Source organism: Xylocopa sonorina, chromosome 13, assembly GCF_050948175.1.
Source record: "Xylocopa sonorina isolate GNS202 chromosome 13, iyXylSono1_principal, whole genome shotgun sequence".
NCBI lineage: Eukaryota > Metazoa > Arthropoda > Insecta > Hymenoptera > Apidae > Xylocopa > Xylocopa sonorina.
This window is the reverse complement of record NC_135205.1, coordinates 4,832,180-4,848,076: the sequence shown is the minus strand read 5'-3', so window position 1 is coordinate 4,848,076 and position 15,897 is coordinate 4,832,180. Positions and strand designations below refer to the sequence as shown.

General features: G+C 47.9%; 1 protein-coding gene across 4 annotated transcripts in view; it reads right to left on the bottom strand.

Annotated features, from left to right (window-relative positions):
* The window catches only part of LOC143430413 (neural cell adhesion molecule 2), a 275,084-nt gene that overhangs the window by 7,622 nt on the left and 251,565 nt on the right, over positions 1 to 15,897 (bottom strand). The window contains exons 10-12 of one of the 4 annotated variants that reach the window (XM_076906696.1): positions 8,268 to 8,561; positions 5,794 to 6,114; positions 1,056 to 1,397 (exon numbers count right to left, since the gene is read on the bottom strand). In XM_076906696.1, the coding sequence (XP_076762811.1) occupies positions 1,056 to 1,397; positions 5,794 to 6,114; positions 8,268 to 8,561 (957 nt within the window). Of the gene's footprint in view, positions 1 to 1,055; positions 1,401 to 5,793; positions 6,115 to 8,267; positions 8,562 to 15,897 lie in introns of all 4 variants that reach the window. The other 3 variants (XM_076906695.1, XM_076906697.1, XM_076906698.1) reach the window with 3 other exon arrangements.

Here is a 15,897-nt window from a genome sequence, read left to right as displayed (position 1 = left end):
GACAATCTATTTCGTGGCGTTTTATTATAATATGTAATGCTTCCGGTCCGATATGCGATTTAGCGACGAGCCATAGCGATTCCAATCGAGGGTACGATAACAAGCTTGCACAAAGGACGCGTAATGCTGTCGAACGTCGTTAAATGAACAAATCTAATCGAAGATTTACGACTAAGGCGAGAACAACGGATCCAGTGTCAATCGACACTTTGGTCTTTCAATTGTCTTCACGTTGATTTAGAATACAGACAGACGTACGGAATAATCATGGATTCTCTCTGAAGATGAAGATGTGTTAATCAGACATCGAGACAGGATCAGTGGTACGAGCTTACGATATCGATGATGCGCAACACTCAAATCAGAAGGCTAACTAGTTCGAACGTAATTCTGATCGGATTTCAATTTGCGAGCAATTCAGAGGGGAGAGGAGTCACGAACTCGAAGTCGAACATTTAGCTCGACAGTTCGGTATGCCTGAATCAGATTCAGTGCTTCCAACGGAAGCCACCCCTTATTAAGCGCTAACTAGCGTATAATACAAAAAAGTGTATTTCAGAATCGTCAATAATTCTGCAACGAATGTAACCAACTGATCAATCACGCTAATCGAAGTTTCATAAACATATGGTACAGGCGTTGGATGATGGGGTTTGGAAGGAAACGATCCACGACTTCAAGGTTTCGACCATTAGAAACATGTCGGACAAACACAGATCTTCTTCTCAACGCATAAAAATAGAGAACAGGATCTGCATTTACATCGCTCACATTTCTAAAAACAACCCCTAAAACAATCTCCCCGAATCCCGCACGCGGGATTCCTCTCGAAGATTCACAATGCACCCGCAATGTTAACAAATAAAAGGAAAAAACGGCCAAAAATCGTCGCTGAAAAGGGAAGAGGGTTCGCAGAGATGAGAAAAGGATGAACATGGATCGACGAGCGCGTTCTCCGGCTCGCACTGTCCCCGGTTGTATCCCGGCGTACAGGAAACAGTCGGCCCGCGGGATGGCGCACGCTGACTCGAAATCGAACACTAGCTGGCCCCTACCTGGGTATCGTTGATGCTCCTGTGTCTTACCCTCCTGAACAAAGTGCGGGCTGTGCAGAACCGTCGCGTCGCTCATCGCGTGCTCCGTCATGATCCTCAGCGAGAGCACCAGCCCCGAGTAACTCCTCTCCGCCGGCAGATCGGTGATCTCGAGCATGCTAGGCGTCATACTAGTCGCGGATGCCAATAGGCGCCTGGTGTCCGCGTCGAAGACCTGCAGCACGTAGGTGGCGGTGCGAGGGTCGATGTACTCGCTCTCGGCGCAGCTCACCCTGACCGTCGTCCGGCTCTCTTCCCTGATCGTACAATTCTCCGGGGGCGGTGGTTGCGCCAGCCTTTCACCTGCTACCATACCGGGCACAACACACCAGCCTCAGCCTTCTTCTACAGCTACTTCGACGGGGGTTGTTTTTACGGAGTGGTCGGGGGGCGGGATGGTTTCCGGGGAGAGATGGAGAGGCGGGTTTTGTTCGTTCTCTCGCTAGATCTGGCAGTTGTCGGGGACGGGGTACGGTTTTGGTGCTGGAAGTAGTTTCTTTTTCGTCTATTTCCGGGGCACCCTTTAGGGCAGGGGTTAAGTGGAGGTACAAAGTGAGGCCGGGATAAGTTTCTCGACGGCGCCGTGTGTTGCAAAGGGTCGCTTTTCCCGTTTTTCTTTAGCTCCCGCGAGCGAAGAAAAGGATTTCAAGTCCTGTGTTCCTGGTGACGCGTTCCCGTATTCCGTTTGTCCGGCGTTGATGACGAGCGCTCAACGCTGGCAAACGTTTGTGTCGGACGGGGTGATTTCTTTTTTGTTTTTCTCTTTTTTTTTTGTTTCTTTTTTCTTTTTTTTTTAGCTGTGCCGCTCGGGACTCGCGGAGGGTTGCTTGAAAGCAATTTCTGTTTCAAACCTTTACGATTGCTGGGGAATGCTTTCGTTTGTCGAGATTGCGCAGTTTAGATTGTACAGCATTTTCCGCGGACGAAAGCGTTTATCATTTATTTTTCGATCGTTCGACAATGGCTCGTTGGAAGCGAACAATATATCTTCCTTGAGTTTAATTCTCCTCCATAGCCAATTTCAAGCAACAATTATGTTCGAGGGAACTCGATCGTGATGAATTCCCAGCCGAAAACCTGCCAACCGCCACCCTCTTCCTTCCGCTTACTTCCTCCCAGCCCTCGTTTCTCATTCGTCGCGCGGACGTGTTTTAATATAAACGTCAAAGCGTAATCGATACCCACCATAAGGTCAGACAGGTCGGTATCGATATCGAGCCGTACGGCCGTTTGTACGTCGCGTAACGAGCGTGTCTGACTTTCGTTCCGGGACTAAGTCCGTGCCGGAAGTACGGTCGAGCCGGCCGTTTTATCGGGCGAAATATTCGCCAGCCACCCCCGACAGGAGAAGCATTTACACGCGTGAACGAGCTGGAACTGCAGGATAGACGTTTTTTTCCCTATCCTCCTTTTTGTCCCACACCCCGGGTCTCGCTCTTGCGCGGCGTGAAGGTACGAGTTCGACAGGGGTGCGAGCCAATAAACCGGCGGACGAGAATCGAGCGACGCTGGTCAATGATATCGACTCTCTCGATGAACAGGCATTCGTTTAACACGTTAGTACCCTGCTGGTTATCCGGTGATCCACGGTTGAATATTTATGCTAAGCGGATAGGCACGATTCTTGACTTTACTTTCGAGTTTATTTCTGGAAGAACAGTGCCGTATTTTGAGAATAAAATTTCCGAATGCGTATTTTCTATTCCAATTTTTGTTGTTGATCGCGAAACGTCGATTTCTAATTTTTGGACGTGTCAACCTCTGCTGTAATTCTTCCTCCACGACGGATAATTACCGTGCTCCAGATGAAAACGTGAACGGAGAAACGCGAAGGACTAAAATGAAACTTTTGCAAACATCATTTACAACAATTAACTATTTCAAGACGCCGAACGAAATACTCGGTCGAGAAATTGCGAGCTATTTGGAAGTTTCAGGCACGAAATGCCAATAACTGTTTTGCATCGAAGCGTCTGGGACGAGCGCGTGTTCGCGATTTGTTTTTGATTAACAAACATTTGCATGTTAAACGCGAGAAAGTCGATAGTGAGCCCGTGACATTCTCCCTCGCGGTCGAAAACCGACAATTGTACGCGAGTAAAAAGGGGATCAGCGCTTTATCGAACCGTAGGAAGCGTTCGGGAGCGAATATCATTGATTCGTACTACTTGACACTCTGCCAGCTCATTTACTGACACATACCACTGCGCGCAGGAGACAACGCCGCTCGAAAACAAACAAAATTATCCGCTCTACAATCTCGTGTTACCTTTATCGAACACCCGTGCATCGTTTAAATGCCACTTAATCCTGTTTTCCTCCCAATAATTTGTAAGCCTACACCCACTCCCTGTTGCGATTCGTTTCTCGTATCGTTATACGCGTGGGGGCTGCTGAACGTAACTGGATCATTCAAACTTGAACTTTTCACCGACTGTCGGAAGGATAGAAACAAAAAACGAAATTGGATTTTCCGTCGAGCGTCGCACCAGATCGATTTTCTAAAAGACCTGCATATATCAGACCCAATTCAACTGATTCTATTGTCAAGCAAAACGGAATTAAACCATTCATCAGAAGTCGAAAAGTAGATCAATCGCGAAGAGCTTCCTCTCACGGACGACGATAGATCTGATTTAAATAAGTTAAATTTACTTCTGGCTGATTCCATAGCCTGACCGAATTAGACTAAACTAAATCGAATATTAAAAAATTCTTCTCGTCGATCACGAAAGTCTTTGCGATCTTATTTATTTAATTAGACCGCGCGAATGCGAAACGAGATGGGATCAAACTAAATTGGACCACGGGATCTTCGAATCGGTCGCGCGAAAAAAATCTAGTCCGCAAGCAGGTTCCTCCGCGCGGACGTTAATAAAAAACGGGGGCACAATTAGTGCGCGAGCCAACAACCGGGACGACGTACACCGATTTCCAGTTAGCCAACGAATAGAATAGGCAGAGTCAACTGCAAGAGGGAACCAGCCATCTCCTCCCCCTTCACCCCCTAAGCCCCAATTAGCCACGCATTATTAACGCGTACTGTACACAGGCCGCGTTTACGGCCAGCCTGGCTCCGCGTTCCACGGTTAATTGTTAGCAATTAGCAGGAAGAATGAGCTAGCAATCTGGCAGAGTCGCAGGGACAAAATTATTTTATCGGCCTACAAGGGATATTCCTTTTACGGGACCTCGCCTTTCCACCCGCACCCCCAGCGAAAGAGGGAGAGGATTGGAGGTTCCAGACCGGTGCACCTTTTTCCACTCGCTTCACGTTCACGTAATATCACTGGCAATCTGTTCTCCATTCGTCGTCACGATGCAGCTTTTAATCATGCGTGGAATTAAACGGCGGATTTTACGGTGGATAACGCAGCATCTCGATGCATCTAAATGCGACGATCATAATGCGCGGATAAGATCTATCTTACACGCCAAAATGGCCGTAGTCACGCATCCAACGGAAATGGTAATTTCATTGCAATGTTATCGGGCTTTCACAGAGTCGCATTAATAAAACCGGCAAAACTAATTAAATTCGTAGACGAAAGCGACGGAATTAATCGCTACACTCGCCTTATTAATTAAATCTACCGTCGTCAATTAATTACCGCGATAAATCACATAATCAATTACGATGATTAATTTCTATACTTTCCTTGTTAATCTCGTGCGAAGGGAAACGCAGTGAGTCGAAGAATGTAAATTAAAAATAAACGAACTTTCTCGTTTTCAGTCGTGGCTGATGGAACACGGGCCGCGTAGCGTGAGGGACGATGATCGAGTTCGACGGGGACCGGAAGTCCGTCGATTTAGTTCGGCTGGTGGTGTTCGAGCCTTCGAGACGATCGGAGTAGAGCGTCTAATCGTGCTTCTACGATACCAGAGGTCGAGTAAACGCTGCAGTGTTACTCAGGGAACTGTCGTTTCTCCGTTTGCAAAATGGCCGCTCAGTCACGGTACCGGAAGTATCTCTGTTTCGAGCAGTTGGAGGAGAAATATGCCTGCAGGAAATCGCGGATCATTTGCGGGAAACAAATGTACTTCGAACATATCTCGCTTATCGAGAAGAATTGAGGGCAGACAAAAGAAGGTAGAAAACGATAGTGACGTAAATAGCGTCGTCTCTAAACTTCAGTCGCGTGTAATGCAGCGTTCGCTCGTTCCCACCGTGCGTATCGTAAATAAACGGTATCGAAGCGGGTTTCTGGGATATGGAATAGGGTAAGTTGGCCGAGGACCGACGACATCAAAGGAGGGAACGGAGGTCGTAGGGAAAAGAAAGTGGGACTACGCGAGTGTCCGTGTGTTCGTGACAGAAAGAGTGAGCCAGAAAAGGGGAGGACATAGAGCGTGATAGGTAACTAATTGTTAGAAGAATATATATACGTATATACGTATAGATGATCACGTGAGCTCTACGATGCAAGGCCGTGCAGCGTAGCCAGACAGAGTGCTCGAAAGGAAATCGCAAGAGAGAGAGAGAGAGAGAGAGAGAAGAAGACAGAAGAAGAGACAAGAAGAAGAAGAAGAAGAGAGAAAGAGAGAGAGAGAGAGAGAGAGAGAGAGTGAGAGAAGAGAGAAAGAGAGAGAGAGTGTGCCACGTGTACGTTCGACGAGCGTGTCACGATTCGCGTGAGAGGCTCAGCTCGGTGTTATTTCGGGTGTGGCTTTGAAAACTCGGATGTTCGCAACTCACCTGTTCGCCTCTCGGGCAGATTCAGCGTGGTGGCGCGGAAGTGGACCGTCTCGCTTCGACCTTTGCTGTTGCTCGCGTATATGTGGACGTCGTAGGTGGTGCCTGGCTCGAGGTTGCTCACCAGGAACGACGCCACTTTGCTGGTCTGGTTGTAGACGGTCGTGCTCGGTTTCGAGGACGTGCTGCTCGTGCCCGCCTCACGGTCCACCTGTATCGTGAACTTCTGCGGCAGACCGCCGTTGAAGCCCTCGGTGCACTCCACGTACAGCGAGTCCGTCGTCTGGTTCAGAAGAGAGCAATTGTGCGGCGTGTCCGGGTGACCTGGGAAGGGAAATAATTAGTACGGTCGCGACTCCAGGAAACGGAAGTTTCGAGGACCTCGCGGACGGAGTTTGCGGACCGGACACGGAGTTTTTGGGTCCACGGTGGAGGGCATCTGTCTATGGAGCTGGAATATAGAGGACTGCGGGGTCAGTGTTTTCTACGAGGAAGAAGAAACAGTGGAGCCGCGAGGATAAATTCAATCTTTAAGTTACATTGTAAGAACTTGTAAAAACAAATCATCGGATCGATCAGACAGGTTACGAATCATCGAAACCTACTCGTTCCCCTTCCCTGAACATCGCATGCTTCTTCCGAGGAAGGATCGATCGTTTAAGATGTAACAGCATCGTGCTATTAAAAGCTGAAATAAAGTTATCTTTATTCCACGGTACTGCGCCATCGTTTCGCATCTACCGGCAGCTCGTTCATTCCGATAGCTGACCCGTGATTGCGTCGAGGGCGGTGGAGAGATATAGCGGCCATCCTAGTCGGTGAAACTATCACGGCGAACGGTCCATGTTCTCTCTGGACGAGAACGGAATACTGAGAGAGGTCTCTTCGCTTGCAAACCCGAGCGAACGGTTACTTTTCGAAACGACGACGTTCACCGTCGTCTTTAATCAACAGATACGAGCTTAGTTAGGTTTTCGTTTCGGGGGACAGGCCCTCGATTCCTGTTGACGGCTACCGTTTTATGCAACGTCCGCTTTAATAGCGCTTTTTATCGCCTCGTCCCGACGGTTTACTGTCTTTCACGGTACTAAAACGCGTTTGTCACGTACTGACGCGTTCGCCAGCGAGTTCGTGGCGCGGATACGCGCCGCTGGTGCTCGCACGTTCCTCGACGCGGCACGGTCCATTGGAGTTCTCGCGCGTTTCCAACTGGAACTTCGCGGAAGTACGCTCGAGGGACGGCGGGGTCGCGTTATTTTTCGCGAGAAGTATGCGGAACCGGAAAACTGCTCGGTCGTCAACGTTTAGAGAACTTTTCTGATGGATATCCCGCTGCTTTCGGTTCAACATTATGGAGCGACCGAGTGAGGAGAGAACAATGTTCCGGAAATATCGGAAACATCCCAGAGCACTTTCGATCGTCGGTAACCAATCATTTGATCGCGTTTTCGCGTTGTTATCTCGCGACGTTACAATAGAACGATAAATAACAGAGAATCCGAAGAAGACAGCGAAACGTGTATTAAAATACCTCGAGCAAATCGAAAATAGAAATCCACGCTTAAAGAAACTTCAAATAGAATAATCGTAATAAACTTTCGTGGCATTCGCGATATTACAAAACAATTTTCCAATTCCGTCTCGTTACCTGCGGCGTGTTCTACGCGGAAAATTGTATTTCATAATTTCTTCCATTAAACGACGGGAATACCGTCGATTCTCCGCGTTACGTTCCCTTAAGAGGTCATCAAACGCAGAAAGGGGCGGCGCACCGGAAAAGGGAACGGACGGTTCAGCCACCGAGGTGGTCGACGTTGTTTCTAATCTGCATAATGAGGAAACTTTTTAAATCTAATTTACGTCTATCAAGCATCCTCCCGGGACACGATTCGCCGTTGGATTACGTCGAGCAGCCCAGCCGGTATCTTACGCGCCTATTTCCCTCCGCCGTAAATCCTGACGATTTATATTTACTAAAATCTTAATCTCCTCCGTCGCGCGGGCTCTTACATAATTAAAAACGAAGTTTCTTCGCAACGGAAGACGGTCAAGCGCTGCGTGACTTCCGGCCGTTGAATCACCGGGCGCGGACACCGTTCCAGCGCCTCCACGTGTTTACACTTAAGTCGGACGGGCACTAACGATAATTTGCAGCCGCTGACGGTTCCGCTGGAAGTGCGCGCACTTGGCGAACGAGACTGTTCATTTCTGTCAGTTTCGCCATTAATTTCGCGGCGGATCTCCGAGAAATTGCTGCGACTTCTGCTCTTGTAATTAAAGAAAGGAGAAAGAGTACGTTGCTCGCAGCTAACGTTAATTAATTTTATATCAAGGGTCGATGACAGCGGGAGGACGGATTGGTCGTTACCCTGTCGCTAGGCTCTCGTAACGAATCATCGCAAGTGGAACTTAAAGGATAATTAAAGAAATATATATAATAAGATATCAGATGACACAGTAACGAAGAAAATACTCACCAGCTGGCACAATATGGTAGACGCAAGGTTCGAGCTGCGTGCCCTGATCGTTGGTGCCCCAACAGAGCAGGGTACCGTAGTCTAATTCAGTCATCGGTGTGTAAGAGGCCGTGGAACGTGTTCGCTCGCTTGTGACGTGCGCCTGTGGTATGTCGATCGCCTCCATAGTGTTATTGAACTTCCACGTAAACGTTACTTCCGGTGGATTTGCGTCGAGCTCGCATGGTATCCTCGCGGTTTCCTGCCTCGCTACACCGAACACCTTTACCTGGTCCTGATGGCAGACTGGCGTGACTGGAAAAGAAATAAAACCGTCTACGTGTAGCATTCGATCCTTTGATACGGAAGTCAGCCACCGGAAGAGCAACGCGCGTGGTATCTGAAACGTTATTTCGCGTTCTTTGATTTTACGACGCACGCTTAGCTCTCGTATTATTTCTAGCGAACTGCTATACCGAGGGATGAGCGTAATAAATATTTCGTTGCTCCTGGGGATTATCAGCGCACGCATCTCTGCACCGGTGATATTCCTCCAACAAAGTTTCCTTGGAACCGGGACCAGATATTGATGCATAAGTTGGGTCTTTTGAGCCGCGACTTTGACGATGAGTGATCGACTGCTATCTGATATTCGTACAGGGCAAAGGTAACGCAGTTACGGAGGACTATCCGTGATTAAGCACTAATGATACAATCGATGGCCCGTGCGTCATTTCCAAGTCCTTGTAAACCGCAACCCAGCCATAGCGGCACAGCATCAGATTTCTCTCGTGGTACAACACATAATATTATAGGTATAATGCATGGCGCGCGTATCCGGGTGGTTATCTACTCTCAAAAGATAGTAACATCATTAAGGCGCCAGCCCTTTATTGCGGATACTGGAGCCTGGCACGACCACAAAACGAAGAACGTCGCAAACTAAAAAGTTAATTAACTCTGTCTTATTTCTGTTTTCCATTTTTTGCACAACGTCACTTTGCGAATTTAAAATTACGCAAAAACTGTACAATCCATTTTATTTTACCGCGCGTCAGAGAATTCGCGAGCACGCACTCCGTTCCATCCACTCTGCATGCGAAAATTCTCGAAAGAATGTCCGCAATAAAAAATGCATTAGTTCCTGCGAAGTAAGCAAATAACCGTAAACAGCGAGAAGGAGGAGGAAAAAATGATGCTTGGAAATTCTGTTTCACTGCAGAGACCGTTTCACAGCGTGCTCCACGGGGGGTAGCGGGTGGAGAACGAGTGACAAAAGTTTCTGACGTCCGCGGGGAGAGAAGTAGCGGAGTTTACGATAGACGGGTGCCGGATATCGCGCAGAATTTCCTGAGTGATCTAATCAATGAAAGGTCAGCCCCTTTTCTGCTCGTGGCTCCCGCCAACCGCGCGCACGCCCTCCGCCACCCCCTGGTGCACGATCTCTATGTACCTACACGTTCTTTTACTCTCCACTTCTACGTACAAAGTATTATTGAATTTCTAGGAGAACCGACGGAGACTTCTCGTCCGGGGATAGTCGCATGGGATCTTTTGTCAGGTTGCAACCGGGTATCTCGTCTCCCCCGGCGCCGTTGTAGCTGAATGTCAATCGTGGAAACTGCTGGAAATAACGGTCGACCTCTGACGTCTTTGGGAGCCGGGACCAGGATGATTCGAAGGATAACGGTCCTTTCTCAACTTGTATTCCATAAATTATCATTCTTCTCTGGTAGTTTTCTCCTTTACATAGACATTTCTTTTGTTCTTTTCGATCGATTAAAATGAGGGGTGCGATAAGGCATGACAATCGTGCAGTATTCAGAAAAGTTGAACAGTTGGTTTCGAGAGGAGAATAGGATAGTTAAATCCAATTTCAGTGGCGTTAAGAGGACAACAGGGCGCAGAGACACGAAAGAATGAAAATTCTCGCGAAAACGCGTCTCACAACGCGTGTAACAGATTTCTTCGCGCGTTTCCTCGCGTTATTGAGTTTCCAGGTCCCCAGCTAGGGTGACGCGCTCTACCGTCGGGCCACCGTTGGGCTGGAGAACAATTTCGCGTACCAACTGCCAGGTATTCCCATTTTTCTGCGCTTGTAATCGAGTTAGCGTCGCACGATCGCCTGGAAATATTGCCGCGGACGGTCCTCCACGAATTGACGCTGGAACCTACTATCGATTGCTCCCATTGACAATAACGAATTAATGCCCGTCCGTTAAGCATTAATGACGCATCGCCTGTGGCCCTGGTACGTGCCAAGTGTCCCTGGTAACTATCACGGCGATTTATGTTGTCCGAATGCATAATTCAGTCGCCGTTTCGCACAACATTACTGCGAAGGGATGGACCAAGTCGTGCTCGAAATCATGTCCAGTGCTTTATGTTTCCCGTCGCGTTTCCTTTCGATGAACAGTCGCCGTTCGAACCGTGGGACCATTTTACAACGACAAGTTGTTCGTGTATTTTTTTTTTGCGAAATCGTTAAATTGTTCTTATTTCTATCTTATAGTCCACTTTAGGTAACCGGTTTATTTTATGAACGTGCATTACCATAAAATTGCAGAACAAATATAGTACAATAGTATAATGACGCACGAATTTGGAACAATAGTAAGCATTCAAGGTTTTAAGCCTGTTTGCGCGGATTATGTATATCGTGTGTATGCATATTTGCATATACGATTAGCGCGCGCGTGTAAGGCGGAAGGCAAAGGGGCGAAATTTATTTCATAACGGGGCTGAATTTTCAGCAAATGATACGAGAGATATTCATTAGCGTAACAATTGTTTAATCTGCCTAAAGTTAATTAGCCCGCGGGGCACGGAATGGGGATGCCTCGTCGCGGAAGAGAGGGTGCGCGAATTTAGCAAAACGAGCGATACACTCGGGGCGCAATATTTATCGCGGGAGCGAGAGGGGTTTTTAAGAGTCAAGTGCAACTGCGACGTTTGAGGGGCGAGAATTTTAGGAACGGTCGTGAACGTTCGAGTGGCCAAGTGGTTGCTGATGTACGCTGCACGGGCAGGGGTGAGTTCTTTTAAGGGCGCGCGGTGCGTGGCGATAGGGAGCGGAGCAAGGCAGTTCAAAGAGAATTTTTTAACAAGTGTCTGGAGAAAGAGTTCGCAGAGAGAGGCTGGAAGAAAGGACGAGAGAGTTCGCAGAAGTATTTTTATAAAAAGATTAACCAAACTTCTAGTTAAACAATCTACTAATCGATACACCTATTGTTATTGCTCTAATTCGATCCACTCAATTTTAATTAGTCATAAACTTTTTAACATTCAATTTTTTCACTCGGATACCACAATCTCGTCGTGTACGATACAACTCTTTGAACTGATTAGACTATGAAATTCGTTCCCCCTAGTTCGAGCGAGTTGGACGTTTACGCGAATGCGCGCAAACCGTGTATCGGAAAAGAAACAGAAGGGAATAATTAACTTCCTCCATATCCGGGAACAAACTGGAACAAACTTTTCCGATTCCAACAAGTTGTTACGTATTCGAATCGGGCGAATATTACGTGTGTTCAACCGCGACTTGCTTTATGGTTGGGGAAATTTAGGTACAGAGAGCAGTCTACGTATTATTAAAGCAATCGAATATAGTTAAAACAAGGATTATTCTAAAAAATAATAAAGCATAAACATATCGTTATAATCAAGTAAGTATCGAGATTCTTATGCGCTGGTCGAATTGAATTTTTAAAGCGAGTTTCTTAAATTACACTTTCAGAGTAGCTGCAAGTTCTTTCTCTCGTACATCCCGACTAAAGAACGCGCGCGAGCGCAGGCACGCGAGTCTGTTAATAAGCCGAGGGTATTTAATTGAGCTAGTTTAGCGGGAGAAGAGGAAAATCCGAGCTTTTAACAGCTACACATGTAAGTCAGGCTTCCGTACGAGTTTAAGCCCCGAAAGAGAAACACAGAAACGCGATGATAAATGGTACTTCCGGTACTTCTGGCGAAATAAATGCGTCGGCGAAGTTATTAGTTTAGTGGGCTTAAGAAACGGAATGTTAATCACCTCGACGAGACGCAACGTAACTCTCGAAATACTGTCGTGGCACGGAATTAAGTTCAGTTTGATCGTTCGCCTCGAATGTTCAAGCGTAACAATTTTAATGCAAATTAATTGCAATCCTCCGTTGCAATAATTTAATCTTCTTTACTTATGTCCGACCGTTTTATTCTACCCGTAGAATTAATGAAAAATCGCTGTTCGAGAAACTCTGACCCCGCGCGGCGAGTAAATCGAGTCGAGGCTCAACTCGAGGGGAAGAATCGATTGATGCCACTTGCGGCGATCTTGCAACAGACGCTTTGCAATATCCATTAACAGCGGTCAATTAATGTGTCTGATTAGCCGTAGCCGGTGTATCGATGTTCATGCATCATCTCGAGTCACAACCATCCGTAACGCATTCGATATCGGCGTACATTAATCCGTTGATAAGTTGCAGCGTCTCGTCCGCAGCTGGTGAACCAGCGAGAATGTTATTAACGCGAACGCGGCGCTTATAAGCTTTCGAAAAAGATAATTCTGTCCACGGCATTAACAGGTTCTTTAAATTCGATCGCGCTTCGTCTGGAACGCTCTACGACGGACGCTTCGAGCACACTTTCCCGAGGAAGTTCACGAAACTTCTTGGATTTCATTTTACACTTCCGATAAGTTTCGCGTTACAAGAGCGTAGCTGGCGGAAGTCGGACATTTTGTTTTTATTTCCCTCGTAGGGGAGGGCGTAACAGAGAAAAGAAGGTTCTAAGAATGATCAAAAAATTCGGTTCAAAGAGTCTACTATTTTATACACCCCTAATTGAAATTGCACGAAGAGAAAGTTTGGAGTCAAACATATAATTAATGTCTCCAGTCTCTTCGCTTCGAGGGTCAAGTCTTCTCTTTCGCCCTGTGCCACGGGGTGCAAAGGCGATTATGATGGTCGCCGCAATACAGATATTTCTACCATCGAAACAAATGAAAAATTATTAAAATTATATCGCGAACCATCACGATCATTCGTGCTAGTAAAATAAATCCATTGCTTTTGGAATTCTTATTTCCACCTCTACGATCATCCCCTAATTTCACCCACCAGAGAGTCCAGCCTTCGAAGCCAGCAAGGAACAAGGTAGAGCACGCGTATAGAGCACGCGTATAAACTGGAGTTCGAGGCGACCGAGTGTGTGAGCTCGGAATTAGTGGCAATTAGTCGGGCAGGAGGGATGCGTTGCATCTCGCGGATGCACCCTAGTTACGACACGGAGATACGCTGTCGTAAAGGGTTGGCGATGCTAGTAGCCGTGCGGTACCAGGCTGGGGCGCGACGGGGTGGGTGATAAGTTTAATCGACGCGCAAAGGTACAAACTACGCGAAAGTACGTACGTGCATGGAATTCGCGACGAGGGTGAGAGTTGGGCAGGCGTGCATACGCAAACACGCGCGGGCATAAGCGAACGGGCGACGCAATTGGGCCAAGTGGATCATTGAATTCAAGCCACCCGCGTATTTTCTCCGGGCAACGACGATTACCATAATATATCGCGTTCACCTCGCTCTGCACGCGTGTTCAAATTCTTTTAAGCGAGCCAAGTCTCTACCTCCTCGCGGTTGGTACCGGCAATTCCGCGAATGGAGGGCTCGCGGTTGATTGATTCCAGCTGAAAGTCGTCGGGAAGAAATGTTGACGAGCGGCTCGAGACGCGGAACGGAACACTTCTTCGAAGTGGATTTTCGTTGGTCTTGTTGGAGCGTCGATCGGTTTTCAAACCGGAGGCGTGGCTGCCGGGCTTCCGAGCGAGTGTTCCAGATTATTCCCCGAGGATTTTAAGTATTCCCGGTGGAAGGTGTTTAGCAGTGAACAAGATTGCACCGACGATGGAATAATAATCGCCTCGAACTGGGGATCGCGTGAAATTGGGTCGCTTAATCTAGAGATAACCGGATTAGACGTAAGTGGATCGGAGTTAAGACTTTAGCTGGCTGTCGATTCGTATTTTTCCTCTGTCCTCGAATAATTTCACGCTCGCCCGCGTACCCCCGTCCTCCTCGCCCTCGTCTATCCTCGGTACATTAAATAAAGATCCAATATTCGTTGGTGCTCGGACGCAAAACCATTTATCAAGTTCATTAAGCTTGAATCACGGGTCAGATCGATATCCAACAATAGTCGCTCTCGTAACACCCCCCGCGACGACCGCGGTGTTAAATATTTCCGGCGATATCTCAGCGGACAGAGCCGCGGTGCTCGAAGAAAAGTAATTACGGGGCGGTTGATTTGACGGCTGAGCCCATTAACGGAGGTGCCTGTTTGCGTTCAAATTACACGGAGGACACGTTTCGCGCGGAGAACATTTAACGCGTGCGCGATCTCGAACGCCGCGATCTACTCGATTATTAATCACGGTAACGCCGAGGTTACGCTCGGATATAATCTATACAGACGGTGGCTGAGGAACCGGGTGATTGCCCTCTCGATGTCATTCATATAAAAGAAAAAAAAAAGAACGCTAGCGACGGCTTCGACTCTGCTCCCAGGAGAAAAGGGAGGAATGCAATTACGCGAAAATCGAATGACTACTACGAGAGTTCGGACCAGCCTCGTCGAGCCGCGGCGGACGTCGATCCGTCTGGATGTCTAAAGACGTTACAGACGACGACGTGATCGCGTTAGACGTCTCGTCGCGTTGCCGCGCTGCGAATTTTTAAGGGCTGTCACATTCCGCAGCCATTCGACGCGGACCCGTTTATTGACAGCCGCGCCGTTCGTACGCGAGGAACCTCCCCGATCGTCGCAACAACCGCTTCCGGTCCCCCTCCGTCTCCATCTCCGCGCTCTTCGATTTCTGTCGCGAATCTGACTGGTCGCGATCCACGCGCACCAGCTGTTCCTTTCCATAGGGATGAAATTCTCGAGGGATGAAATTTTTCTGTCGCATTTGTCGTCGATTTTATGCCGGGTGGATAAGAAATCATTGTACAGTAATAAAATTCGCTTTTGCAACGATTCGAGCGCACTCGCTGTTCTGTTCTTGAAACGAAGATTTTGCTTGAAATCTTAAGTTCAAACTCAGCTTCGTTGGTATCGAGACGGAAAAATATTCCAGAAGAAAACGGCTCGAATCGCTTCCGGTCCACGAGACCTAAATAAGCGTTTCGCTTGACCGTGGCTTTTGAAACGGCGATGGCCTGGGCGCGCGTGGCCTCGCCGGGCCATTTAGCAAGCTGAACGAAACATTTTCCCCGTCGTTGGGCATAAATAAACGGCCGTTCCAAGCGGCTGGTGCCCGAAAATTCTCGGTAGCGGGTTATCCAACAATTATTCCTCATTTAACAATCCGTTTCCTCGAGCTGAACGGGCGCTGCGAACTTTGCCTCGCAATTTAATCCGTGCCTTCTTTGTCCCCCCGTTTTGCGGACAGGAGAGAGAGAGAGAGAAGGAGAGGCTGGTCCGCCATTTCACAGGCAAGCAAGCGGCTTAAGATCTCGACGAGTCGGTTGCAAAGAAAGCTCTCGTCGTTCTCCTCTTCCTCCTCGCGTATAATTATGTGTCCCAAAAGTGAATTGAAATCTTAAGCTTCGTTACCGGCATAAATAGAGCCCGAAAACTGTCGACCTCCGCGTCCTCTCTGTCGTTCACCCTCTCC